The sequence below is a fragment of the Varanus komodoensis genome, unplaced genomic scaffold, assembly GCF_004798865.1.
Source record: "Varanus komodoensis strain SLA01 unplaced genomic scaffold, ASM479886v1 scaffold1, whole genome shotgun sequence".
Lineage (NCBI taxonomy): Eukaryota > Metazoa > Chordata > Lepidosauria > Squamata > Varanidae > Varanus > Varanus komodoensis.
The window spans coordinates 15081524-15108943 of NW_025335268.1; the positions used below are offsets into that span (position 1 = coordinate 15081524).

At 44.0% G+C, this 27420-nt stretch overlaps 1 protein-coding gene across 1 annotated transcript in view; it reads left to right on the top strand.

Moving 5' to 3' along the window:
* The window catches only part of MDGA1 (MAM domain containing glycosylphosphatidylinositol anchor 1), a 192711-nt gene extending 167131 nt beyond the window's left edge, over positions 1–25580 (top strand). The window contains exons 14-16 of the mRNA XM_044450534.1: positions 15820–15944; positions 23763–23871; positions 25086–25580. Coding sequence (XP_044306469.1) covers positions 15820–15944; positions 23763–23871; positions 25086–25177 — 326 coding nt within the window. The 3' untranslated portion in view covers positions 25178–25580. The remainder of the gene's footprint in view (positions 1–15819; positions 15945–23762; positions 23872–25085) is intronic.
* The last annotated feature ends 1840 nt before the right edge of the window (positions 25581–27420 follow it).

Genomic DNA, 27420 nt, shown 5'->3' on the forward strand with positions numbered 1-27420 from the left:
CCTCAATTTCTCTTGTTTATGTTTCACCACACAAATAAAAGCAGCCTGAAGTCATCATTTGCTAAGCTGACGTTCTGTGTGTGTAGGAGAAAAGCCACTGCTGGATTAACCATTGTGCTAAGGACCCAATGCAACCTCAAGCTCACCATCTGGAGGAGAGAGGGACTAGCTGGCCCAGTTTCAAATTTAAAAAGTGCAAGTCGCTTGCCTTTCTGTAACCTGAAATACGAGACAAAACATTCAGGCACAATTCATGAGAAATGAGCCTACAATTGCCTTCCCATATTTATAGTCAAAGAGTGAAGTCACAGCAATGATTCACATTAAGTCATACAGAAATATGTAATATGAATGTTTGTCTGCAGAAGTTCATTCTCACACCTCCCCCTCTTTCTGGGTATACCCCTGTGGAATAGTAATTACTGCCTATAAAAACAATTGAGAAAACCAGGATGTTAGGATAGCTGTAATTGGGCAGTAGCAGATTCACCCCTGAACAGTAGGCAGCAGAAATGACAGGAGTGCATGCTCTTTCTTGCTCAGGTCTTAGATCATGCTAAAAAAGTGGGATGATGCATTTGTAAACATAAAAAAACACCTTGCCAGTGCAAATTAGGTCTGCTGTTGCACCTGTCTTTGGGGAAGGAGGATTGTGACTGAGGATGACTTATGTCAGCCCTGCAAAATAGTCTATCATTGTTTATACTCATATTTCTGGGAGGCAAAGTGCTGTATGACAAGCTGCAGGATAATCCAGTGTTGCTGGTTGGCTGGGGAAAGTTTAGGAAAATGCACACTAAATGCACACTTCCTGTCACACAGCTGTGACAGGAAGTGCAAGGAAAATGCTTCAGCTGAGTTTAAGAGCAATGCAGTCTTCTCCATGTCAGCATAGAAAAGAAAACCCCATTGAATTAATCCCAGGGAATAGGGCACAGAAGATACTATCTTGCCAAGGAGCAGGCTTTGGTTAAGTACAGTGGACTTCAGGGGACAAGTGGCTGGAGAGCAGCACTTCTGAAAGGGACCTCGGGGTGCTGGTTGACTGCAGGCTAAACAGGAGTCAGCAGTGTGATGCGGTGGTCAAGAGGGCGAACGCCACCCTCGGTTGCATAGCCAGAAGTGTGGCTTCTAGATAGAGAGAGGCATTACTACCACTCTATAAGACTCTGGTGCGCCCGCAACTGGAGTATTGTGCTCAGTTTTGGGCCCCTCATTACAGAAAGGATATAGCCAGGTTGGAGTCAGTGCAGCGTAGGGCCACAAGGTTGGTGGCCAGTTTGCAGGGGATGCCGTATGAGGCGAGACTGAGGGAACTGGGTCTCTTCAGCCTGCAGAAGAGGAGACTCAGAGAGGATATGTTGGCGACATACAGGTATGTGAGGGGATGTCACATGGAGATGGGTAGAGACCTGTTCTCCCCTGCAGAGGAAGGCAGGACGTGCTTCAATGGAACAAAGCTCAGGGAACTAAGGTTCAATTTGGATTCCAGGAAGCACTTCCTGACAGTTAGGACCCCGAGGGTGTGGAATGGGCTTCCACGAGAGGTCGCTGAGGCTCCATTGGTGAGGGTGTTCAAAGATAGGCTAGACATGCACATGGTGGGCATGTTGTGAGTAGAGCCGGCTGGTGCCGGAGGTCAGACTAGATGGCCCGGGAGACCCCTTCTGACTCACTCTGTTTCTATGTTTCTATGTTTGCTCAGGGACTTTCTTTGAACAGGCACATAATGGGGCTTTTTAAACTTTCTGCTTTTCCCCTCAGCTCAGCTCAGCTCAGCTCAGCTCAGCTTTTCCCCCTACCAGTCTTCTCTTGCTATCCCTCCTTCCATGACTGACAAGTTAGGGCCTCACATTGGCCATTCAACTTTGCCACTCCCTTTGCCAGTTTGTGTGTGTATGCATGCGCATGCACATGTGTGCATAAAATTTGAAATGGTGGCAGTTTATTCACTATGAGCTTTTGCTTGCTGAGCCAGTAATGAGGGCAGAATGCCAGTTTACTTACCCAGTATGCCAGTCAGCCACATCCTCCCTGGACACCCTTTCCTTCCCATCCACTGTAAACTGTTCAGCTCTATTCTGCCCTAACCCCATGGAAGGCATTTATTTGCTGGTCCTCTTCAGGCAGAAAAATGCCCTGGGCCAACCCTGGCTGTTCATATGTCTCCTTGCCTGTCCTGTTTGGCTGTTGTTTCTCTTTCCAGGGTGTGTGTACTCAGAGGGTTTCAGTCTGTGCTGATGTTTTCCGCCTGTGCTGTTTGTATTTGAATTCGAATTCTCCGCCATGGATGGGATATTAGTCTTTTGCTTTCAGGAAAGCATGGAAGATGATTTCCAGCAGTTTGGGTTCTTGCTTTGTCTCTCTGTGTGCAGGCAGACATGTCCATGAGTTAAGGACTGGGGGCAAGTGGGGGGGGGGCACTACAGGTGGTTAGTCCCAGCGCCTGTCATAGCCTCCATCTGGCCCAGGAGGGTAGGAAATTTCTGTGGCTGAATCCGAAGGAAATCAATAAGCTTTTAATACTTTGGCTTAAGTGGATTTGGGATTGGATTGCTTAGAGAGTGTTTGTATAGGCTAGGGTATTTGGGATAGCATTTATCTAGCAATTAGCTTGGCTTTCTTCTTTTTTCTTTTTTTAATAATCCATGGCAACCAACTACCAGCACAATCCCCGGGACCCCAGGCAATCACATGCCATAGAGGGGCTGTGCTGTATGTTGAAATGTAGATTGTGACACAATGGAACCCACCTATCCCCCTCCCATTTTGTAGAGAAGTGGAAAGGAGAGCGAGCAATGCAGGGTGTGTAAGAAGTGGCATACCCTGAAGAGCCATGTTGCTGGAGGAGCCCAGCCAGAGTAGCAAAGCCACTTCCTATTATGCAGGTTGAACTCAGATAAAAAGCATTAAGCTCCTGTTCTGAGCAAATTCCATCCCAAAAGGACAGCCTGTTTTCCTCAGTATGGCCATGGGTATTGCATAGAGCCCACAGGCTGATTTACCAGGCAACTGAGCAAGACCTCTTAGAAAGTACGACCTGAGTCATCCTGGAGTGAAATATCCCAGTGAGCTCTGGGTTGCTGTACACAGTGTGAGTACGCTGGGAAGACAGGACTAATAGCTGGGGGTTCAGGCAAAATACCAGCTATTAAGAGTCAGCAAAACAAAGCAGTGTGTAGGTGGGATCAGAAGGAGCAGAGACCCAGCAATTTTACTTATTACACACACGTAGCTTTATAAAGAATCATTAGAAGCAAGAGAAGAGTAAATACATGTTATCACGGCATTGGGACAAATTACATTACTAAAAATCTCGGCTCAGAGCAGCTTGATATTTTTCTTTCTCCATCACCAACTGGGTTGGTTCTCTCATATTCTCTCTTGCCCCCTTTTCAATGTGGTAACTTGCCACTACAGAAACATAATTGAGAACACAAGCTTGCTGCTGATTGCTTTTCATTATCATTCATTTAAATGAGAGAGGGGGAAAACAGCCCATATTTGTTCTCAGGATTATGAACAGTAATAGATTCTTTCTGAGGACTTTAGCTCACTCCTGGGATTTTCCTGCAGAGAGCCTTAGACTGGAGCTTTATCACCAGTTACATTACAATAACTTTTCCTGGTGAGGCAGTCAAGGCAGTATGTACAACAAACAGGAAGGTGGAAGGGATGCATCCATAACAGGGGGTACTTGGCCATCCCACAAGAGGCTTGGATGCTCCTGGATCCAGCATTGTACCTGGAAACACCAGTTGCTGCCACAGCCAGGAGTACTTTGCATCATCTCCATCTGGAGAAAGGGCTAAAGTCATTCTTGTCTTTCAGACCTAACAACCCCCATTTGTGCCCTCGTTACCTTGAGGCTGGACAACTGTAATACATTTTACACACATTTGGCCTTGGAGTTTGCGCCAAATACTGGTGCACCACCTGCCCTGGCTCCTGAGTGGGCACCCAGTCTGCAAAATGGCCCTGTTGACCCTGAAAAGCTACCAATGAGAGTGGTCTGAAGCAGGACACTCACAAATGTGGCCCTGTACAGGGGAGGATGCGGTGGAATTTTCAGCTTGGGACTGCTTTGGCCCCCAAGTTTTCCAGCAGTAAATGGAGGGCTAATCTTGATCTGCAAAGCCTTAAATAGGAGTACATTTGTGCACTAAGTTTTGTACCACAAGGGGAAGCAGTCTCAGTGGCTGCCTTACAAGTAGTAGACTTTGATAAGCCTGCCCATTAAATAAATAAGTAAATAAATTTTCTAGAAAGATAGCAAGATGTCTGTATTAGTTGCGTTTTTGGGGACCAGAACAGAGGTGACAATAAAGCATGTGGTTGCAACCCAAAGCTGAAACTGCATGTCCAATTCACCCGTCCCCCACTCTATTATGTGAATGTCTCCAAATATTTCCTGCTCCCTGAAATGCCTCCAATCCTTTTCCCACTGTTACCACATACACTGGGAACTGCCTCCCAGAACACCTCTGTGGTGCTGTTTTTCTTGCTTCCCTCAAAGCCCTCTTCAAAATCCATCTTTTCTGAAAAGCTTTCGGTTCCATAAACCTTGTTCTTTAACATATTTTAAGTAAGCATAAAGCAATTGTACTCTATTTTTGGACTGCCTTTGGACAACTTGTTATTTTAAGCCCTGAGTTAAGCCCACAAAATGGAGGGGTTGAAAAGCCAGTAAATGGTTGGTGTATGTAGGTAGTTGGGGTATTGGTTTTGGTTTCACTTTTGCCTAAATACTTTGCCTTCTTTAGCTAGCAGAAGAAAATGTAAATATAAACTTGTCTCCAGACAAAAAACTTACTCTGCAAATTCCTACTCCTCCTCTTTTGCACCCCTCAGAGGATAGGTAATTAGTGGTAAAACAAGTAGTTTTCATGCACAAGGTCCTAGATTCACCCCCTGAAGCTCAGAAACACTTTGCTCTGCAGAGCTGCTGACAGTCAGTACAAGAAGTACTCAGCCAGACAGACCAGTGATCTGACTTGCTGTAAAGCAGATTCATAACCCTGCAGATCAGGGACTTTCCAGAGCACTGTGCATACAGCTGGTCAGGGCCAATGTTAAGGGTAGGCACGGTTAGGTGCCTGCTGGAAATTCTCTGGACTTACTCCTCTCCACCACTGCAACCAACTTGTTAATCTGCATCTTGCCCTTTTCCAAAACTGGTGCTAGTGAGGAGGAGTAGTAGTAGATGCCCCTGCTTATTATTATTCCATTGCTCTCATAGCCTGCCATTTTGCTTCTTATGAGGTCCCCAAGGCAGCTCATTTTAGCCTCACAATAACAACCCTGGGAGGTAGGTTAGGCTAAGAGAGTGACTGGCCCAAAGTCACCCAGTGAGCTTCATGGCTGAGTAGGGACTAGGAGCTGCATTCAAACCACCGCAAAATTGTGTTTTGTGAAATTATTTAGAATTAGTCGGGGTAGTGGTGAAGTAGTGGGAGACAGCAGAGCTTCTAACACAGGCATGTCTTGAAACATCTTGTGGTCAAAGGAAGGAAACATCTGTAGGCATGGTGCTTGAGAGGAATTATGGACAAAGCATTGCATTAAGAAAATTCTATCATAGATTTATGTATTTGTATTATTGATTTTAAAAATATACATTCCACCTCTCACATAAATGCTGAGGAAAGCTTTTTGATGGGCCTTCGCCTAGAGTTTGCACCGTCTTTGAATGGGAACTTGCAGAATTTTGATGGAACAGGCAGAATGCAGTTACACCATTTATTCCTGGTTTTCTAAATAAATCTTAAGGGACTGGTTATATATGACATGCAAATTCATTTAAGGAGTCCCTTCTATTTTTGTGGGAGCACAGCCTCATTATTTTGTGCTAACACACAGATCACAGTTGGAGCCCATGGTTGGTAATGCACACAGTGGCGTTTCCACTGTTTAAAGCATGATCTTGGCTGGCACACACATGCAATTGCAGGGAACGTTGGAGCAGTCAGAAAGATGAGTGTGCAGAGGAAAGGACCTTTAGACAGGAGTTAAACGCAGTAGTCAGTGCAAGTGTGAAGCACAGGACGGGAGGCTGCACACAAAAGGAAAAAACTCCCTCAGAAAAAATATGCATGAGGAAGAGGAGAGCGGGGGGGGAGGGGGGAGAAGCTGCGACGCTGCTTGCAGCGGGCCTGCCAGGCGCTGAAGCCTGCAGAACCCCCGCCCCCGTCCCCGTCCCTCTCCACGCAGAAGCCCTCAGGTGCAAGCTTTTCTCCCAGCCGACTTTCTCACAAGGAGGCTCCATTGAAGATAATATGATTGGCGTCTGAGTAGACATTTCTGTGTGTCATCTAGTTGCTCCTTGAGGTAAGAGGATAAAGGAGACAATCACGAAGGCTTGAAAAGGCATGGCTAGCTTAATTTGCAATGGACATTGCTGCTTTTACTCTCCAGTTCACTGGAGAGTACCCGATGCTTGATTGGTTTGTCTTTCGAGGCCTTTCCTTTGGCAGCAGCGCCAGCCCTGCTCGCATCCCACTGAAGCCACTCTGCCCCTCTTGCAGAACAGGAGTGCAGCTTTGGTAAATGCAAAAAACGCATTTTGTGGGAAAGCACAAACTTATCAAGCAATGTGATCTAACTGATCTGAAGAAATCCAGGATATACTGGCAGAGATAGCGTGAGGGGGACAGTTTTGGGACAGCATCGTGTACACCGGTGAGTCAGGTAAAATGCCAGGTAAAAATGCCAAGTGTAGATTATCCTATTGCCTTTTTTCAGTTTGAGAAAAAGCAGGTTCTGCAGAGAGGAAATTGAAACAGAGAAGCATGACGGAAGCCCTTTTCTTGCCTGTATTTCTCTGCTGCAGAGTTCAGATCACCCTTAAGCGCTTTTTTCTTATGTGATTGAAAATGCATGCCCATCAAATTACCCGTCTTGTATCCTGCAGAGGGAAAAGCTACTGAGGAGTATTTGGGACAGAAAAGGGTTATATATACCATATACACTCATATGTCTTCATTTCAGAGTTGCATTTCTTGAATGATGAATGAATGAACAAATGGAACAAACATATCTGTTTATAAAGGTGCTGGCAGCTCTGCCTCTCTAATAAACAGTGAGTAAGAACTAAACAAGTATGTCTTTAGATCAGGTAGCATTTGATAATAAGCAGCACCTACTTTCATCTTCAGCTCAGTAGGCCCAATTTGGAAGCATTCCTTTTAAAATTTCTGGAATAGCTTACAGAACTGAGTCCAAGCCATGAAACTGTTCAAGCACATATTGCCCTATTGATACAAATGTATGCATATTATGTTTTTAGATGGGTTTTTAACTTTTCTGTACACCATTCTGAGAGCTTTGCTAATTGAATGGTTTATAAAAGCCATTTGTTTCAGTCAGCCTCTACCCAATCCTCTTCTGTGGGGCTTGTGTGAAGCAGCCATCTCATGTGGCTTCTACCCCTAGAGACTGAGGCTACAGTCTGCAGATCACCTGCCCCCATAAATTCTAAATGAAACAGAACTCTGATTCAGGCCATTCGTGCACTGAAGCCAGGCGTGTACAAGAGGATGCACTGCAAGACCAAGAGCTGGAAGAACGTTGCTGCTAATTTTTACTTCTACTTAATGCATAGAGCCAATCCTATTATTCACCAGGATAAAGCAGTCCACTCCAGTAGCAGGTTTTGGGGATACCATTAAAGGCTAGGACAATTACAGCAGAACTGCCATATCCGCTGACTCAGCCACCCCATTCTTGCTTAAGCATGGCTGCCCAGAGTCTGACAGTCGCACCCAGGACTACCGTATATACATTGGGCGGGTAGGGATGAGGGAGCTGGCAGTGGCAGCTCCCACAGAGGGCAGTGGGGAGGTGCCTAGGAAGTGCCTAGGAAGAGGCCAGTTGTTGGGGGTGGGAGAGAGGAGGGACTTTATTTTGGCTGATAGGTGGACATTTGGATGCAGCAGGGTAGCGGGCAGGTTGTCAGCGTTTTGGACACAGCTGGCGCTTTCTAGGCTTGTGGTATAATGTCTTATTGTGCCTAATTTATAAATTAAGCTCTATTGCAGGTATGTACGGCATGTACAGTGTAGGGTTTGCTACCATCCATGGTTTCAGGTGTCCAGTGGCAGGCCTGCAACCTATCTCTGAGGATGTGGGGGTTCTGCTGTATTAAAGCTTAGGAGTATATTTATCAATATCTTTCTGTCTCTTTGCAAAGCATACATCCTACAGCACTTGGGAGCTAGGCTTGTGTGTAATCGAATTGTTACAGGCCATCCTCCATCTCACAGCTGGTAACTTTGGAGAGTATAAGTGGTGGAGAACTGCAGAGTTGGTTATTTTGACTCTGTGAACCACCCAGAGAGTCATTTTGTGCTTGTGGGTGGTATAGAAATTAAATTAATAAATATTTTCCTTGGCCATCTGTAATGCTACTGGGCTGCTTGCCACAGGCTTAACTGTCCGTCCCTCTGGGCCTCTACTATCTGCTCGTATGTACCACTGTTAGGGACCAAACTTACTAAGTAGAAACTGAAACCAGGGCTTTTCATCCAGAAACCTGTAGCATTTGAATGCATCCCCTGGATTACTGTATCTGGTATCACAGCTGGTGCTCTTTTGTGTACCAGACGCTCTTCTAAAATGCCAGCTTTGGTCTTTAAAAGAGGCGGCAGCAGGCACTGCTCATTCACACATTGAATCCTCACAATTTATTATGGGCCTTTATTTTCCTCTTCTGATTAATAACAGTTGTGATAACAATACAAATAACAAGGCAAATATGATCATCCCCATATGGGAAAAATACCAAGGAGACTGTCAACGCCGAAGCATTTGTACTGTTCCTCTGTCATGGAGGGCTTTGATCTTTTGCAAGGAACTGGCAACCAACACAGCTTGTCTGTGCATTGCAAGCAGGTGTTCCAAGGAAAAGCCAAATGCAAATAAGATAGGAAGGAGGAATAAGAAACTACCAATGAGGATTTAAATAGCTGAAAATGAAATTGCATGATTGCAGTATCTGAATCAGGAGAAAGGACTGCTGGTCCATAGCCTGAATCACACCAGTGGTGATGGGGCTAAAGAAGAGCTCTTTGAATTTCTTGACGCTTTTGGATGTTTCCTTCTGTAGTCTGCTACCCAATAGAACCCCCATGATCTTCAGACACAATCAAGTAGGTGTCCTTTTTTTACTGTGACTTAGTCATTGTAAAGCTATGTAAATAAGATTCAGAATGCAATGTGATTCAAAAGTTTGAGGTAACCCCCTACAGTTCAGATGAATGAGACTGCACTGTGTTCAAAAAGCATAAATTAACCATTCAAGAGAACAGCTGAGTCACTTTCTCCCCACTTAAACACTTTTGAAAAAAAGTCTTACTTGTACAGGTCACTTTCTTCCTCCATAAAGTGGAAGAAGCAGTGCAGTGAGATCAGTCTGCATTCCTGGGATACTTGTAGGACTTAATTCCTGTTCGCAAGTTCTTCTTTGAATCTCCAGTGTGGGCATGTGGAGGCAGTTGATGTATTTTCCTTCTCTGTTTTGCTGTAGACCTGAAATGTTCCGGATTAGTTTGCTTATTAGAAAGAAATTCAAAGCTGGCATCTTTTTGTTTTGCCAAGCTTTGCTTCATCTCCCTTTCTACTTTGCCTTCTCCCTTTCCTGCAGGCACCGCAGTTCATTTGCAGTCATGGTTTTGCCTTGATGGTTCTAGCCACTGAACAGATGAGTTCAGAACACAGGGTGGTTGGTTTTAGTACATACTTGCAGGCACTTCCTTTCTAAATTCAGTATTACCTATGATATCAGCCTTGAAGAGCGGACTGCTATGGCTTATATAATGAAAACCTGCACCAATCAAGGAAGAGGTGCAAATTTATCTGAGTGTCCACCATGGTATCAAGTGTGGCACCAGCTTCGGGGTGAGGAACCAGAGTATCTGTGAATGCTGTTTCCAGTGTTCTGCTCTATGGTTTACCAGTTTAGAATGCTTCCATCTCATGTCAGGAATTAAAAACAAGATCAGGATTCTTTGTTATAATGCCATCTACTCTACTCTCTTTCTGGACAAGCTGATGGAGATAGTCCTGAAAGTAGTGTTGAAAACCCCAAGGTTTTTGATCTTGGGGAGCTTCAACATGCACTCCAAGGCCACTTTATCTAGAATAGTTCAGGCTGCCATAACAACCATAAGCATGTCTCAAATTCTATCAACCCCAATGTAGACATTTCTGCATTGGATTGAGGGAAAATGATTGTGGCTGGGAACACCAACAGTGACTTAATTGTCATGTTCAAATCACTGTCTGATCAGGTTTGGCCTTCATTCTACCTTCCAAAGTTTGATGAATGAGGATGGTTTCCCAATAATTTCTTTATTTGATTTTTATACCACCTATAGGTGAAGCTCTCTGGCCGGTTCACAACAGTTTCTTGAGTACAATAAAAAGAGATCCTGGTGTCTCTGAGGGTCCTGCACTTGTGGAAAGGAAGTCTGCTGAAGCTTTGGTCTCTACTTGGAATGAAATTATTTAGATCATCAGTACAGTAGTTTCCGAGGGACTGCAGGTGGCGCAGTGGTTTAAACCACTGTGCTGCTGGGTTGGTTGATTGAAAGGTCGCCGGTTTGAATCTGCACAACGGGGTGAGTTCCCGTTGCTCTGTCCCAGCTCCTGCCAACCTTGCAGTTCGAAAGCATGCGAATGCAAGTAGATAAAAAGGTACCACTTTGGTGGGCAGGTAACAGCGTTCTGTGCACCTCGGTGTTTAGTCATGCCGGCCACATGACCACGGAGACTGTCTGCGGACAAGCGCTGGCTCCCTCAGCCAGGAAACGGAGATGAGCACCGTGCCCTAGAGTCAGCCATGACTGGACTTAATGTCAAGGGGAAACCTTTACCTTTACCTTTACAATAGTTTCCAACCATTCTGAGCTGAATGGAGAACCATGTGGGCTCCTTTGTGTTTTGAATAATTGGGGGCAATAAAATGATTGGGACATGAATCAGAATATAAGATTGAACCACAGGGCAACGCCTTACTAGTGATGGTGACAAAGAAGCCTTACTTCACCACCATCCTTGTGTCTGCATAGTGTGGACTAGCAGGGCTATTTCAAATGATAGGAGCCGCCTTCCTGTGGGACCAGGGTTTTAGAATGATTTATTTTCAGCCCTTACTTCAAGATGTAGTTCCATGCTTTCAGCTAGATTTCTGGAATTGGTTTAGCATTTACCCGAGGCCAATGTAGTGCAACAGGATTGCTAGTTTAACCAGCAGCTGGCCAGAAGTGTTGACAATGAAAACATCTGAGAATGATCATCATGTTCATACATCATGAGAAATCAGGATTCCTGACTTGCTAGTTTACAGTCATGATTTATTTAGGAGCAGGAAACCAAAGCTATTATGTCCCTGTTTGTTTCACCCCTGTGTGGGAAGGCAGTGGCAAATGGACTGTGTACAACAACGCACTGCTTGTTCACAGTAAGCCAGAATAGGCCAGGAAACCTGGTTTATTGTTATGTGCAAATGCTGTGCTACAGATATTGCTAGAAGCTGCATTATCATAGGTCAGCTTATGCTGATTCCAGGAGGGACAAATATTTCTGCTAAAACATAGCAAAGCTAGCCCTGCAACCCGTCACTATGGTAACCATGCTGTAGCTTCAATGTTCCCATACCTTTTCTTCCACTAGCCTGTGTTTCAGCTGGCTGTCCTTGCATAGAACTGTTTTAAATAAAATAAATAAATAAATAATTGTGCAAAATACACACTGCTACATCTGCATTGCTTCTGTATGGTAGCAATACCAATATGCATATTTTCTGTGAGTTTAGAGCATGCTTTAAACAGACAATTTATGAGAGTTGAAAATGAGCAATCCTCCTCCAGTGGGGACAAGCAGCAAGATTTTTAGCATGGCACCGCTCTCTGCTGTGTGATGCAGTGTATTTAGAATTTGGTGACCGTGGGTTGTGGGGAGGACGTGGTCAGGACTGCAGAGCAGACAGAAGTCAACGATGACATCTGCATTTTAATACCTTCACTTCCACTTGGGCAGGAGCAAGGCAAGAGCCTGACAAAGCACGCAAATCTTTAAATAGGAATATGATACGGGACAGTCCCACAGCAGCATCACCTCTCTGACAGCAGAGACATGCCCGACATTAACGCTGCGCCTGTAGTGAAGATGGGGGAAGAACATTGCACATATCATGCAGGTCAAGTGTACGGCAGACTTGTGGCTTTGAACTCTTCGTAGATAAAGCTAATCTCTCTCTCTTTCTCTACTGCTGGCTCGCTCATTAATGCTATAACCCTGTGAATGTGCCTAGACAATAAATGTCATTTCTTAGCCAAGTTATATAGATTTCATTCTTTTTTACACCACTCTGTGTGGCTCAGCCACCCAGAGCACAGGCATTCATCATTTTTATTACACACCTCTGAACTTCCTTCACTTTATCTATGGTTTTTGACAGCAAAGCATCCAGAACCACATGCAGTATCCCAGATGGATTCCCCCCAGAACTGTAGATGGTGGGATACTTCCTTTGAGAAGAAGAGCAGTTCCCTTTGTAACATTTTCTATGTGATTATTGGCAAAATTATCACAGTTTTCTGCTTGTAGTTCTCCATTGCAGCACATACCTAATGCCACCTAATAAGCAAAGATACAGCAGACTCAGGTTAGGTGTGTGTGTGGGTTAATGCAGCACTTTTTCTGGCATGAAACTTGATTTCTAGATATTAATTAAAGAATGTCACTCATGGCGTTCTGAAAGTGGAAGTAGCAGGGTTAAGAGCCTTCATTTCTCAGAAGAGTGGCCTATGGATGGTTCCAAGGCAGCAAGCATCTGGTACACTGAATTCTGACTTGATCGCTTACGCCTGTAATCCTTTGCCCACTTTACCTAGCAGTTCTATTGATCTCAATAGGGCGTCCTTCTAAGTAGCCACCTGTAACATTGTTCAATAAGCAGAGATAATCTAAAGTTCTTAGCAAAGTTGAGACTTCTAAAACAAGATGAATAGATGGGGGACATAATCATCTAGAGATGCAAGAAAGAAAGAAAATCATCAAAAATAACAGAAAATCCGCATATGTTAATCGTGTGTTGAAATTGCAAAATGAGGATATAGATAACACAATAAATAAGAACATTTAATAAATTTCATAATCTGATTCTATCTCTTCAAATTATACAAAATATTCATAAGCCATCATCTTAATAATAACAAATACTGTAAATTTACCACTTGTAATAACATGCAAAAAGCTGGTGACTTCTGCCTTGAAAAATGTGAAAAATACCCTTAGAGAAGGACATATTTTTCCAATATCCAAAGATAATGATACTTTTCTTAAAATTGTAAGCATTCTTTTTAAATTATAAAAGTTGGCTCCTAAAATATTTGTAGGCCCATCATTGGTTAGTCCGTATATCATGCTGACTTTATGTACATATCATGCTTGGTTTGTCTCTTTTAACTGTAAATATGAAGGCCTGGTTTTTAAAATCGGCTTAAGAAAGATCCATAAACATTATGCCTTTACAAAATCCCCAGGACTCATCATCATCATCATCATCATTATTTTAACATGGTGTCACTACATTAAAAATAGGCTATCAGAAACCGCAGACATACTCACTTAACCCCTCAGATCCCCCAGATATTAAGGAGACATTCAAATGTTTAAAAAGGGAGAGCAGCTATTTGCCACGGTGAGGGAAGGGCAAGAAGTTAAATAGAAGTGCAGTTAACAGCTGTAGAAAGGGTACGACATTCCTGGCAGAACAGAACTCAAATATTTGGAGTTGGATTTTGCTTTAGGACCACCTCCTCCAGTGACTCTTTTTGTAGATTAATGTCTTTCCTAACTGGTGAAAATAAATACTAAAGTACTTAAATGTGGAGTTTATAACAGAGCAAGAAGCCAAGAAATACAATATTCAGCTAGATGTGGAGGAAGAGGAGGAGGAAGATAAGGGTCTGCTGTGTGCCTGTTCTCAGCAGAGGCTCTGTGGATAATGCCTTGTCAAGGAAATACTTTTACCTTTTAGCAGACAGAGGCAGCAATTGGTTCCAGTGTGCAGTGATTTAAATCAGTGAATTAAATCACCAAGCAGAAAGCTGTGGTTTAAAGCATTAATTTTAATCAAGTTTTCTGTTTAAGAAAAAGTGAGCCGATCCATAATGCAGGGTGACTGAAGTAGTCTGACAAAAGCTGTAGTCTTTTTGCCCTGGGTCAGAGTCAGGGACTGCCCAGTATGGCATCTACTCCCTCAATCACAGTTCTGAGGTGACCACAACTGGACTGCATGGCTCGGATTGTACCACGGGGTCAAAGTCCACAGATAAATGCTGCCGTTACCATCACACAGGTAGGTAATGCCTACTACTGCTACTACCCCCCCCCCCCAATTAGGTAGGGGACACCTAGAAACCACCAAACCAAACACCTGGGGCTGATGAGAGTCTAAGCACATGTGTGTTTTCTGAATCACTGTGCAGCCATTTTAGTCTATGTTTTTTCCTGAATATCATGGGACCATAGTGGTTTTTACACAAACATTCTAAAGTTTAGAATCTCGACTGACCCCAACAGAACCAAAAGGAGAGACGTGTCTTTAAGGCAAGTCAGAAACCACATAAAATGAAAAATTTAAAAGGGAAAGGAAAATAGGTTTCCAAGTAAAATATTGTCCCTGTAATAAAGCAAGACTATTATTTACTACATTATTATCCTGCCCTTCCCCTCAGGGAACTGAGAGCCCTTCTTTCTCCCATCTCCCCTTTGTCCTCAAAATAACTATGTGAAACAGGTAAGAGCGGGAGATTTTGATGGTACTCCATCATCCAGTGGGTTGCATGGCTTAAGAGAAACCTGAATGTAGATTTCCCCCTCCTTGTTCATCAATCTTACCACTGCCCTACACTGAACAGACTCCTAAATGCAATCACAAGCCCATTTTCCAAACAGGTGTACCTAATTTCATAAAAGAATTTGCTTCCAACCTGGCCACACATATCACTTAGCTGATCAGTTCAGTAACTGGCAATTGAAGATTGTTGAATCCATCCAACTCATGTGACTTTGGGCCCGTCATAGCATATTTGGGCCCATGAAGCTGTGAGAAGCACCTGATTAGCCATTCGTCTCAGAAGATGAGGACAAAGTAAGCAATGCATCTTTCTCCTGTGGGAGGCATGTCAAACCTGGATCCTGCTAAAGACATCTTTTATTGGCTTTAAGGGGTCGTTATTTATTTAATTTCTATACCATCCAACAGCCGAAGCTCAAGCTGCCAGGATTCAGCCATAATAGCAGCTGCTCAATTCAAGGGAAGGAATTGTGCAAAGAAGATTAATGGGATCTGAATTCATATTTTCTTGTCCCTGTTGGTTATGTGGATCAGGGACATCAAACTTCCAGCCTGTGGGTCTAACATGAAAATAGGATGTGGAATATAACAGATAGTTGAAGTTCAGTTTGGTTGGAATTTGGTTCCCAGGCAAGTCAAGGGAATAATACATTATCGAAGAGAATATTTTCTAAATCTACATCCTATCTATAGAAAAATAAGATTGACAGGGAAATAAATGGGAAAGGATTCTGAGGGGAAACACTTTTACAAGTGAAGAAATTTCTTTGAAGGTTCTGTCTTTATATAAAGAAAGGCGGATTTTTATAGTTCATGTTCATGCACACTCAGTATAAAGGAAGGAACAATGGGCAAGATCTAGCATGGATGCAAATGCAGACTGAACCCTAAGAGAAAGGAAGAGGTCACTGTAGAGAAGTAGTGTGACTCCAGTGTCTGGTGCCACTCTCTTACAGGCTCCTTAAATCTCTTGGTTCACGTGAAGAATAAACAGCCCACTCAAGCCTTGTCACTCAAAGGGGATAGAGGAAATACCTGGCAACAAGCACATGTACCTATCAACCCTGCCGGACCATTCCAGGTAAGCAGTTATTTGGGGACCTAGAGGTCAAGTGCCACCTCACACAGGTGTCTGGCATGGATTAGCAGGGCCAATGGAAGAAATGGCCCCAAAACCTGTTCCCTTGTTTGGTGGTGGCTGTGAAAAAAAAGCCAAAGTCAGAGAGTTCTTGAGAGCTTATTCATATGCAGGTTATTTCTCTCCTGAATGGCCAAAGAGTGTTGAGGAGCACCAAGTTTCGATCTGCAACATTTGCTCAAGAGTAATAGACCTGTTATTGGCCTCCTGTTATAGGCTAGCTTGTGTGCCGTGCCTACATTCCCCCAACTATGGTTCTCTGTGGCGGCACTGAAGCTTGTGAATACTGATGTATGACTTGAGCAGTTGCTTGTGACAACTGTCACGTACCTAGTGCCCTGTCCTTGATGAATGGGTGTGATTGTGGCCGGATGTAGATAGTAGAAGACAGTCTTCCCCAACCTTCTGCCGCCCAGACACATTTGGACTGCAACACCCAGAATTCCCAGACAATGGCCCTGCTGGATGGCTACCAGGTTGGGGAAGGCTTTTATAGGAGATCCATGGCTGCTGCCCAAAGCATCAGTCTTGCAGTGTGGTGTAGTAGTTAGAGTGTTTGGTTGTGATCAAGGAGACCTGGATTCAAGTCCCCACTCAGTTGTAAGCTCACTGGGTGATCCCTCACCAGTTCATTGCTAAGTATCATTTCCGCAGCAAGCAATACACCATAGTTCCTTGCTGGGCATCTGCTTTGCTTGAACAAGGTTCACTCCCTGGCATCTCCAAGCAGGGCTCAGAAAGACTCCCTAAAACCCTAGAAAAATGTTACCAACACACTGGGCGTAAGGGATCCGTATAAGACTGCTTCCCCCATGATAATACCACACATGCAAGTGGGACAGCAGCAAAGTTGAGCACTCTCATTCGGGGTTCCCACCAGACATTCTGTTTGCCAGGATGGTGTCACACTTGGACCATGTTTGCTACTAGGTTATAGGATGGTGTGATGTCACTGAGCTTCCAGGTGAGCAGCCCAAGGTGCGCAAACAGCAAGGTGCAAGGTAAGGTGGTAGAACATACAGTTCACTGATGCCATGCTGTACAGTGAACATTGCTAGATGTTATCGGGAGTAATGAGGAGAAAAGCTAGAGTGATTGCTTTCAGAAGCAAAGATGTTCCCCATAATGTCTCATGCCAGCATTGGGCCTTCCTTATGAGCTAGGCACATTTGGTGTTCATAATGTATCCTTATTTCACTGATTCATTGTAAATTCCATGGTTAGCGACAGGATGCCTCCAATAGCATCTGCTTGGGGTGACTAGTGTGTGGTCAGAGTCTAAGGATTGTATTGTATTTCTAAGTGCTGATTTAGTATCAGAACCCTGCAAGTGGGACCCTAGAATCTCCCAGTGTAGCAGCAGAGGCAGCCGGGGCTTCCATTTCTCCCATTCTGAGATTCCTTGGGCTGCAGAGATTCCGCACTGCAGACTCCAGCTGTCCTAAGAGAACGGCCCTTCTCTGTTCTCAAAGGATTATGGCAACTCAGGGGCTGGGTGGGGCTAGGGACATGATAGGAATGTCTCTCAGCATCTAAGGCAAACCACAGGTCCCAGGAACCTTTTGGGCGCAGCCATAACTTTGCTGTTTTTACACTTTGTTGTAAACCTCCCAAAGAGCTTTGGCTATGGGCGGTATAGAAATGAAATAAATATTAATAATAACTATTGCACAGGCACAAAACTGATACAAGTTTGTGGTGTTGTGCTTGAGAACATGCAAGACCACACACTTTTCTTACTGTGACCATTTCCCTCTGAGCACTACAAAGCCCACAGGTGTTTGTTCCTGGAGAGTTCGCTGTGAATTTTATGCTCTGCCTCTCATTTTCTTTGTTTGGTGAATGATTTCCTACAAATGCATGTCTGTGGCACAGCAGTATGCGTTCGTTTTGTTTTTACTTCGCTCTGAAGTGCATAGCATGCTTTTGGGTGCCATAAAACAATAATCTAGTTACTTGTGAGTGTGCTGTTCATTGCTTGTAGCTCAGTTACTGCTGTGTGCTTAATGACAACAGGGATGGGCTACTAATTTGTTATCACTCAGTTGCTTATGAGCCTGCTCTAGCATATATTGCTTTGACTCGCAGGCTAGGCATGGGCTTCATTTCTGTGGTAATGTTTCTGAATCCTGGACCATTTAGACTTGACAGTGATGGGAGCATAAACAGCAATGCTCATGAACACTGGTTTCCAGATGCACGCATTAATGTTGCCATTTGGAGATGTGCCATGAGCTTATACAGAGCCAAAAAAAAAAAAGTTTTCTTTCTATCTAGCCCATCTGCTTTTTGTCAAGCCACAAGAACTGGAAACAAACCTGGAACATTTTCAAAAGACTGCATCAAGTGGTCTACAAATACACATAAGTTTCTGCGTTGTTCTTCTACCTTATGTTTCAGGGACAGTAGCATAATACTGTGTTTGTACAGAACAGAGAGGAGGAGAGACATGAACAGAAAACAATTTTGCAGTGAAAGAATTAAGGTTTCAATCCCATATCTATTTACCTGGAAGTGAGGCCCAGGGAATTCAATGGGAGCTACATCTGAGCAGACAAGTATAAGATTGTGTTGCAAGAGGAACAACCATTTAGCTGTTTCCCACTATAACAACATAAACAACAACAACAAACATCTGTCTAGATGTGCATTCTTGTGCAGGAGAAATAGAGTGCCTCAGATAAAGTTTAAAAATAAGCTACAAGATCCAGAAACCAGTGAAGGCAGGGAGAAGGGGGACCGTGTCTCACATCAGCAAGGACATCACAAACAGTGATCAGCAGCTGCCTATGGCCGGCCAATTCGGCATGATGATCACAGGGCCGACAGGTGTGTTGCTTTGGAGAAAACCCAGCATTTTCCCCAGTACAAAATAAGAATCTCAGACAGTGGAAACAACAGAAATGCTGCCCTGTGCAGACAGAATGTGGACACTGAAGATTGGAAACAAACGCACATTTAGCACACACAACTGTTAAGAAAATAGATCCATCCCTTTTGGTGAAGAAAACAAGCTACCTGAGCACAAAAAGTCCGACTGTTGCTTTTTACGCGCACACATGCCCAGGAGAGATGCTGGAGGAACTCTGTCCCCATGAACTCGCCTGATCCATACTGTCCAGACTAATCTGCAGATCAACCAGATTTTCCACTTCTATGAAAGTTGCAGTTATTACTTATTTTTATTACATTTCTATCCCACTACTTTTGCTCTTGCAAGGAATATGTGACCCCTCCCCCCCTTCTCTATCCTCACAACAGCCGGATAAGGTAGGCTCAGCTGCCGGACAGTGACTGACCCAGTCACCCAGTGAGCCTCGTGGCCGAAAGAGACCTGGAACCCAGATCTCCCAAGACCAAGTTCAGCCTTCTATGCACTGCACCACACTGGCTGTCAGCAATGTTCTTGATGCCAAAAAAGTACCAAAATGCATTGAACGTTTGTATTTTCAGATAAAATAAATGGAAAATGTCTTTTTGCGGAAAATGCATGCATATGTTGTAAGGAATGTACTGAAAAATTAGAGATGGGGAGAGTTTTATTTGGTTTACATTTGAATTTAAAACATTACCAAATTCATCCTCTACCATATCTGTACTCAATCTGGTAGGCAGTTATCCTTCAAGTGCAAACATAATTGTAAGTATTTGCAAAGTGGCATGATAAGACCCAGTGCATAGTAGCAGTTAGAGTGTTGGTCTGAGCCTCCAGAGATCCCAGTTCTAGTTCCCACGTGGCAGTGAAGCTCATTGGGTGAATTTGGGCCATTTACAGCGTGTTGAGACACTGTTGCTAAGCTGTAAAGGCCTGCATGGGCCTGCAGCTGGTTGGGTGACCCCCTTTGGAAGTGGAACAAGAGGTTGGACCTGATGGCCTTATAGGTCCCCTCCAACCCTAATACTATTGTATTCAACCCTGCAGGACTGTTGTTGTGAGGGTAAAATGGAGAGCTGGAGGACTATGTAAGTAGCCTTAGGTTTCTCACAAGAGACAGCAAGACAGGGTATACATTTAATAAATAAAGAAAATATCTTGCAAAAATGTATATATTGGGTACAACTGTGTAGGAGAATCCTTATACATTTACACATTTTTGTATGAGCTTATTTTTAAAATAATGTTGCAAACTAATGTGCAAACAGGAGTGAAAGAACTGGTTGAAAACATGTGAAACTGAAACAGGCATGTTTGTTCATATCACCAGTGCATGCACGTGTGTGTATGTGCACATTTGCAAATATAATTAGGCAGATTAATGTGGAAACGGGACAGGATGGATTTAAGAATGAACACATGCAAAACTGCTATGGAGAGGAATTAAACTGATCTGTCCCTCCCTGCTTCCCACTCCAAGAGCCCCAACCCTCTTCTGCAGGCCCTCTCCCATCACCTTCCCTTTCCTACCATCACGCTGAGACTTCTCCTTAGCACTCTGTGCTCTCACCCCTTTCCCCTTAGCAGTGCTGCTTGCGGCTCCATCCCATACCACACCCCCTTTCTCCTTACCGCTGCCACGTTGCACCCCTTTGCATGTTGTGCCCACCATACCCATTTCCACCCCTTCCTGCTGCCATGTCGTGTCTCTTTCCCTTTCCTGCTGAGTCACAGAACTAGAGCTTGGGAAAGCAAAGCCCAGCAGGCCAAACTGCACGGCTCCAGGGCAGTTCTCCTGCCGAGCCTGCATGGGAAGTTGGCCCAGGAGGTCGCCTGGCCTGCTGAAGAGCCGCACCAGCTGCATCCTCATCTGATACGGCTTGGCAAAGGGCAACTGTTCTGGGGAGTCTGACTAGCCACCTCGCTGCCACAAATGCCATGTCAGAAGAGCAGCTGGCAGGACTCCTCACAGCACCCACCGGAGGCCGTGGAGCATCCTTCTAGCACCAATTTGGGGGGCTTCTTCCATTCTGCTACTGGAGGCAGGGGCTTCAGCCTGCCTCGTGGGAGAGCAACCTGCATAAGTGAGCAGATGTGATTAGGCAAATAGAGACCATGGTAGGAGGAAGAGGGAAAATCTCAGAGACTCTTTGACATAGGAAGTCACCCTTTCCTCCTCCTTTCTTAAGTCTCAGATTGCCACAGCGGGAGGAATAGGAGAGCAGCAAGGCAAAACCTTACCTTGAGCCTGTGGACAGCACTAGCTGGCTTTGTTCAGGGCTTTCTATCACGTGAAGATGGGGAATGGCAGGCGTGCATCCTTCTCTTACATAATGGGAATGAATGCAGAGGTTGGCTCTGCTCCTGAGGGAATGGGAGGTGACGGAGCCCCTGCCCTAAGCTGCCCGTAAAGTAGTGTAACCATGGGAACTGCACGGGTGGCACAGGCTAATGAAGCTGAAGCTGTCAGGCTTCAAGGATGAAGGAGTCCCCTGTGATTCCAAAGAAGGACCGAAGGAGAGACACAACTGCGGGCTTCGCACAGGTGGGCTAGAGATACGTCAGCCCGGGAGTGAGCATTCCTCCTCAAGCACGAACTAATGAATCCGCTTCCCTCACTGCTTCCTTAGTGCGTTGTTTTGGTGACCGTCCTGACCTAAAGCACGGGACAGGTAGCAAAATAGTAACAGCCAGTTAAAATTAGGCTCTTATATTACTTATGAAAAATGCTTAAGTTTTGTCAAGACTCCAGAAGAAAAGCTTCAGTCTGATGTAATTACAGAATGAGGTAGATGTCTGAGTTGGCAGAATTCCGAATAGTACGACTTCAGGCTGCAGAAACAAACCTTTCCTGCCTGAGGTTACTTACTGCATCAGACGGAAAAGTACTGTAGAGCATCTTTTGTTACATATAAGAGGAATGTATTTTTATACATAATTGCACAAGAGGAGCAAAATGAGAAGCAAAGATTTTTTTTAAAGTTCCAAAATTTGCTGTCAGTGATTGTCTTTTCCTTTGCGGCTTTTTCAAACATTGCATTTTCATCGGCATAACCATGCTGGCTTCCATTTTTCCTTCAGAATGTCATGAATTCCCACCATGTCTATGATGTTTGGGGAGCAAAAACCGGGTGCAACCAATTACAAGTCACTGATGGGAGCTCCTAATTGCTATCATTTTTCAAAAGAGAAAGAAGTATCCTCTCCTGCTCCTTTTAGCAAGCTCAAACTTATGGGCTGTTTTAACAATGCCCTGTCTCCCCATTGCCCCCCAGTTTTGGAGAGCTATTTTTGCACCTCTCCTCAGTTTGAGCCAGATTTCTTTACAGAGAACTGTGAGCTCAGCACAAGTTTAGATGCCTAAACATCTAAATGTCTTTTATTATACAGAAAAAGTAGAACCTTTTGAAAGGTGGGAAGATAACAGAGGACAGGAGGAGACAAGGAGGCTCAGAAAGTAACTATGACAGAAGAAGAGGGAAAATAAAATAGAACCTACTATGGTTAAACCAAATAATTAATCCTGGAAGAAGTGAAATCCAGGGAAAGCATCTGTGCAGCACAATCCTATGTGTGTTTACTTTAATGATCTGTGGACTTACGCCCAGGTACGTGTCCACACAACTACACACCTAGGAGTAACCCCCACTAAATTCAGTGGGGCACATTTCTCAGTAAACAAGCAAAGGATTGTGCTGTATCTTTGCTGGAGATGCGATCACATGACATTGGGTAACATCAGGTTTCAATCAGCCCACCTTTTTCATCACACCTTTGCTCTTATCCAGCTCATCCCTTGATATGTTACTGAACTGACCTTTCTCCTGACAACTGAGGCAAAGTCATTCCGCACATGCAGAAAGATAATGCTAGATTTTTGGACTGTGCCTCTTCAGACTACAGGTAGGGGCTCCTATTTTTGGATACTTTCCTCATCCAGTAATCTTTTTCCAAGGAGTAAACTAGCACATGCAAAGGAATGGTCACAGAAGACCTTTCTGTCTGATAGGTTAGATTACCTGAGTAAAGGGAAGTACCGGGTTTGTATAACTCCTGCAAAGTCCTGATATGTAGGATGCATTTGCTGAGTGTGGGTCTCCACAGGAGTAAGAAATAATAATGTGAGATGTTTAAAAGGAGCTTTAGAAGTACAATGGAAACAATGAACAGCCTCAGGGGCAGCCACTAAAAATGCTGTGTCTACATAAATACATATCACAATAATTTATTTTTAGGAATTATGGATGTGTTAAGAAGAGAACCAATGAACCTTTAACAGAATTCTGTGCACCTCATCAACATACAGTTACCAAGAGACTTTGATGGGAGTCATGACCATCAAAAGCACCATAAAACCAATATACACCTCTACTGTAGATAAACCTTTTTGTAAGTCTTTGTTGACTGAAGTTGCCAAATGAATAAACCTAAGCATGTGTTCTCAATTCCTGAGTTGGTAATCGGAGCCAATGAACATAAAGGACCAAAGACAATTCTGCACTCTTTGTCTCCATTGCTGTTATTCTAAGTAGTATTGAGTTTGTGTCTCACTGATTGGCACATCATCATCATCATTATTTTTATTATTATTATTATGACTGTGACAATACTATTACATTACATTTATAATCTGCCTCTCTTTCTCTTGCAAGAAACCCAAGGCTCGTCTCCATTTTATTCTCACAAGAACAAACCTACAAAGTAGTTTGGACTGAGGGTCTGTAACAGGCCCAATTCATGCAGTGAGTTCCATGGCTGAGTGGGAACTAGAACCCTGATCTTCCAGGTCCCACTTTAACACTTCAACACTGCCACACCAGCCTATGACAGTATAGGTTCCATTGCCCCATAAAATCCCTTCCAATTTTGATGTTCTTTTCCTGCAGATTATCTTTGAGGGTGTCCGTGGAACAGGCTCAGAGGGAGATATCGCCATTGATGATGTCACACTAAAAAAGGGTGACTGTCCAAGGAAGCCAGTTGTCCCAAATAAAGGTGAGCTGCGTCTTCAGAGTAGCATATATAAAATTAGCCATTTGAGTGGGGTGGTTTAACCTGGAGTCGTGCACTGAGCAAGGGCTTGGACCCAGTGGCCTTCTTGGCCCTTCCAACTCTATTTTCCCTTATTCTGTGGTTCTATGAATTGAATCCACAATCCAAGGGAAATGTTGGGAAAGCTTTACACATTAGCACAAGTATGTGCTTATTGCGTGTGTCCCTCCCTCGTTAGTGATTCATGATTGACTAAGGCATGCATACCTGCCTCCCTTGAAGTACCCTACTGTGTCAGGGTGACATCAGAAATAGAGATAATATTTCTAGGGTGACCCACCACAGCAAAAACTGGGAAACCTGCCTCACAGTCCCCAAATTTTTAACCACTTTGCAACATGGAAGGTTCATTATTCCTCAGAAACTTTCCCACAAACCAATTGAATTGGGGGCGTGGGGGGATAGAACCACCCACACTCACCTGTGAGATAAACAGTAATCATGGCAGTAGCCAAAGGACACAAGCTAGAAATCTCTTTGTTATTGTTGTTAACCTTTATTGATTTTAATATATAGACTGAGGCAGAAATAACTTCTAAAATTATGAAGAAATCTTCCCAGTGTAAATCTGCCTGAAATCACTCTCCTACCCCCATGACAATCACCACCCCACCCATGGCCGAGAGGAAGCTAGTTTTTCATTAACGCTTATTGACATGTAACATTTCAATGAGACTTAGTTGAAAGGAAACGCATTTAGGGCTCTGGTAAGCGGAACTCAATTAGATGCTTTTATTAAAGTATGCTTAACGTATGGGGGGGACAATAACTCGATTGTAAAGCACATGCTTTACCTGCAGACCGTCCCAGGATCAATCCCTGGCATCTTTGGTTTTAAGAAAAGATTCAGGCAGTAGGAAAGACCACTGCAGTCTGATAGCCCAAGGAGATACTGCCATCAGCAGAGACCTCAACTGAGCTAGGTGGACAAAAAGCCTGCCTCGGCATACGGCAGCTTCCTGTGATCGTCCATTGAAAAAATCTGGCTATTTTGAGACACACCTGTGTTCCATTTCTCAAGGCTTGCATAGGTCTTTCGCCAGCACTTCCATCGTACAGCTGCTACCCTAGTATGATCCATCCCACCCTTTAGACTATCCCTCCATCCCAGGAAAATTAGAATGAGAACTAATCCTTCTCTCTTTCTTGTCCTACAGCGGTTGTCCTTCCAGGAAATGATGCCACCACCCAACACAAATCTTCCATCTGTGGACCGCTACTTTTCTTCCTTTATGTACTGCTCAGATGATAGCAAGCGAACACTCCTGCCGTCTAACTGAGACATTCCTCCTCCTTTCCTACTTGGTCACCTCTGCTCCTCTTCCTCCCCCTCCTCACTGGCACACCAAAGTGTCCATATATTACCAAAGACTAACAAGCATGACCACACAAAGGGGATCCTGCTCAGAACCTGAAGGATTCCTGGAGGAAGTCATAATGTCTAAAAATGAAACAGATGTTGATAAAACAAAAACCACATGAGAAAGAGGGAGGAAGAAATGGAAAGAAGAGATGCAAATATTGGAATGAAAGGCAAAGAAGAGAATGAAAAAGATATTTAAAAGGATAAATGAAAGGTGGAAAACCACGTTTCCCTGGGAACAGTGGACGGGACTTCCTCAGGGAAGTGGGGACTTTTGTTTTAAACAAAAACAAAATATATTAAAGCACAAATTTCTACCAGAACTGTTACCTTCCTTGACTGCAGAGCCACAGTTTAGGAGACATTCTAGCACAGCATTCCCCTTCTGGATCTCTGTGTTACAACCTTCCCTGACTGGCTCTGTCTGCCACCTGTCTGCTGCAGCATCACCTCACCCTTCCAAAACAGCATCTTACTCGTCTCCATCAGGGGCTACTCCCTCCCCACCTACTGGTGACCATAGACCCCACTGCATGTGCTTCAGAGTCTTCATATGCATTTTCAAGACTCTCATGTATTTACTTACCCATGTGCAATTTGCTTTGACCCATCCTTCACACCTTTGTGCCCCCAACCTGAGCTCAACCAAGCAGAGACGCAGCCCCGTTGCAGATGGTGGAGATGATGGAGAAACCTGGGACAGACATAAGCTGCAGGATCAGCTAGTGGCAACCTCCACCCTCTCTTTTTCCCCTGCACAAGCTGCTCCACTCTCTCCCTTTGTACTCATTTCTTTTCACCATCACAGAGGCAGATTGTCAAGCCAGCACAGGGACTAAAAGAAAAGGCCTCTTGGTTGGGGACCAAGGCAAAGTGGCTGAATGGTGGCATTACAGTCAGTCAATGTCAAAGCTACAGAAGCCTTAAGGCAAGGATCTCTGCTTTTTGTTGCTGTTGTCACTGTTAATTTATCTATCCCCTCCCACCCAATTTCCTTTTGTAGCTACCCACTACAAACTTTTTTTTAAACTGCAGGGAAAAGCATATACTACCTTTACCCTTCTCCTAAGCCCTCCTTAGTTTAGTTTACCCCATGGTATCTGAAATCGCAATAGCCCTTGTTAATTGTGGCACCTTACCCTTGGTATCTCCGTGATTGCAGGGTCCTGGTAACATGGTGCTTGATTTACTACTCAAGGATGTGATGGCTGTATCTCTGTTGCATGATGGGGTGGAAGACAGGTGGAGCCTCAAGCTGGGCGATGAGAAGAGAAAACAGAAAATGAATCAGGCAAACCCATAGGAAATCGGATAGGCAGATCTCTTGCTTCATCAGAAGAAAATATTCAGACTTGAAAGTGAAATGGAATGTAACTAAATGATGCTTTCATATATGTCACCCTGGCACTGGGAGGGAATAAGTGATCTTAGGGAAGCACATTTGTTATTCCCAAGCCTGAGTTCAACCATATTGAGTCCATATTATTATTAGGGCCAACTGTTCCTTTAATGAAATGGTCGTCTTAGTATGAACAAGGTAGTTTGTTACATCGGTGAACTGTTCTTGTCAAATACTACTTTGCTTCTATGATCAACTGCATGAGGAAAGGGGTTTCAGTACACGTGCAATACAAGTGCAGTACTTCTAGTTTGTGGATTGCATTTGCATTCTGGGAGCAACATAGACTTACTTATTTTAGATATAAGAACCTGACCATTCTCCCAACCTTCTTCAGTGGGTTCTCAACACATTTGGGCTTCCCCAACTGATAGCATACATACTTGGAGGAGGATTAAAATAATCCAGAAAATGCTCGTTGTTTTGGAGACCCCAGTATCTGACAGTTTATTAGTCATACCACCAAAAGAAAAAGTGTGCTAAATTAGTGGTTGCAGGGCTGGATTTAAGGAAGCTACGGAATTGGGTTCCAGGCAGTTCAAAGTGTGTAGATGTGGCTGGAAGAGTATGGTATTTCCCAATGTGCCACTTCTGTTTCTTCTGATGCAGCAGAAAACATAATGGCTGTTCTCATCTGAAGATAAGGGAAGAGTGTCCATGGTCCTACTTGCAGGAAGATTTAAGTTTCTGGTAGCCTGCGGAATGGGGCGGACATAATTTTACCACTGAT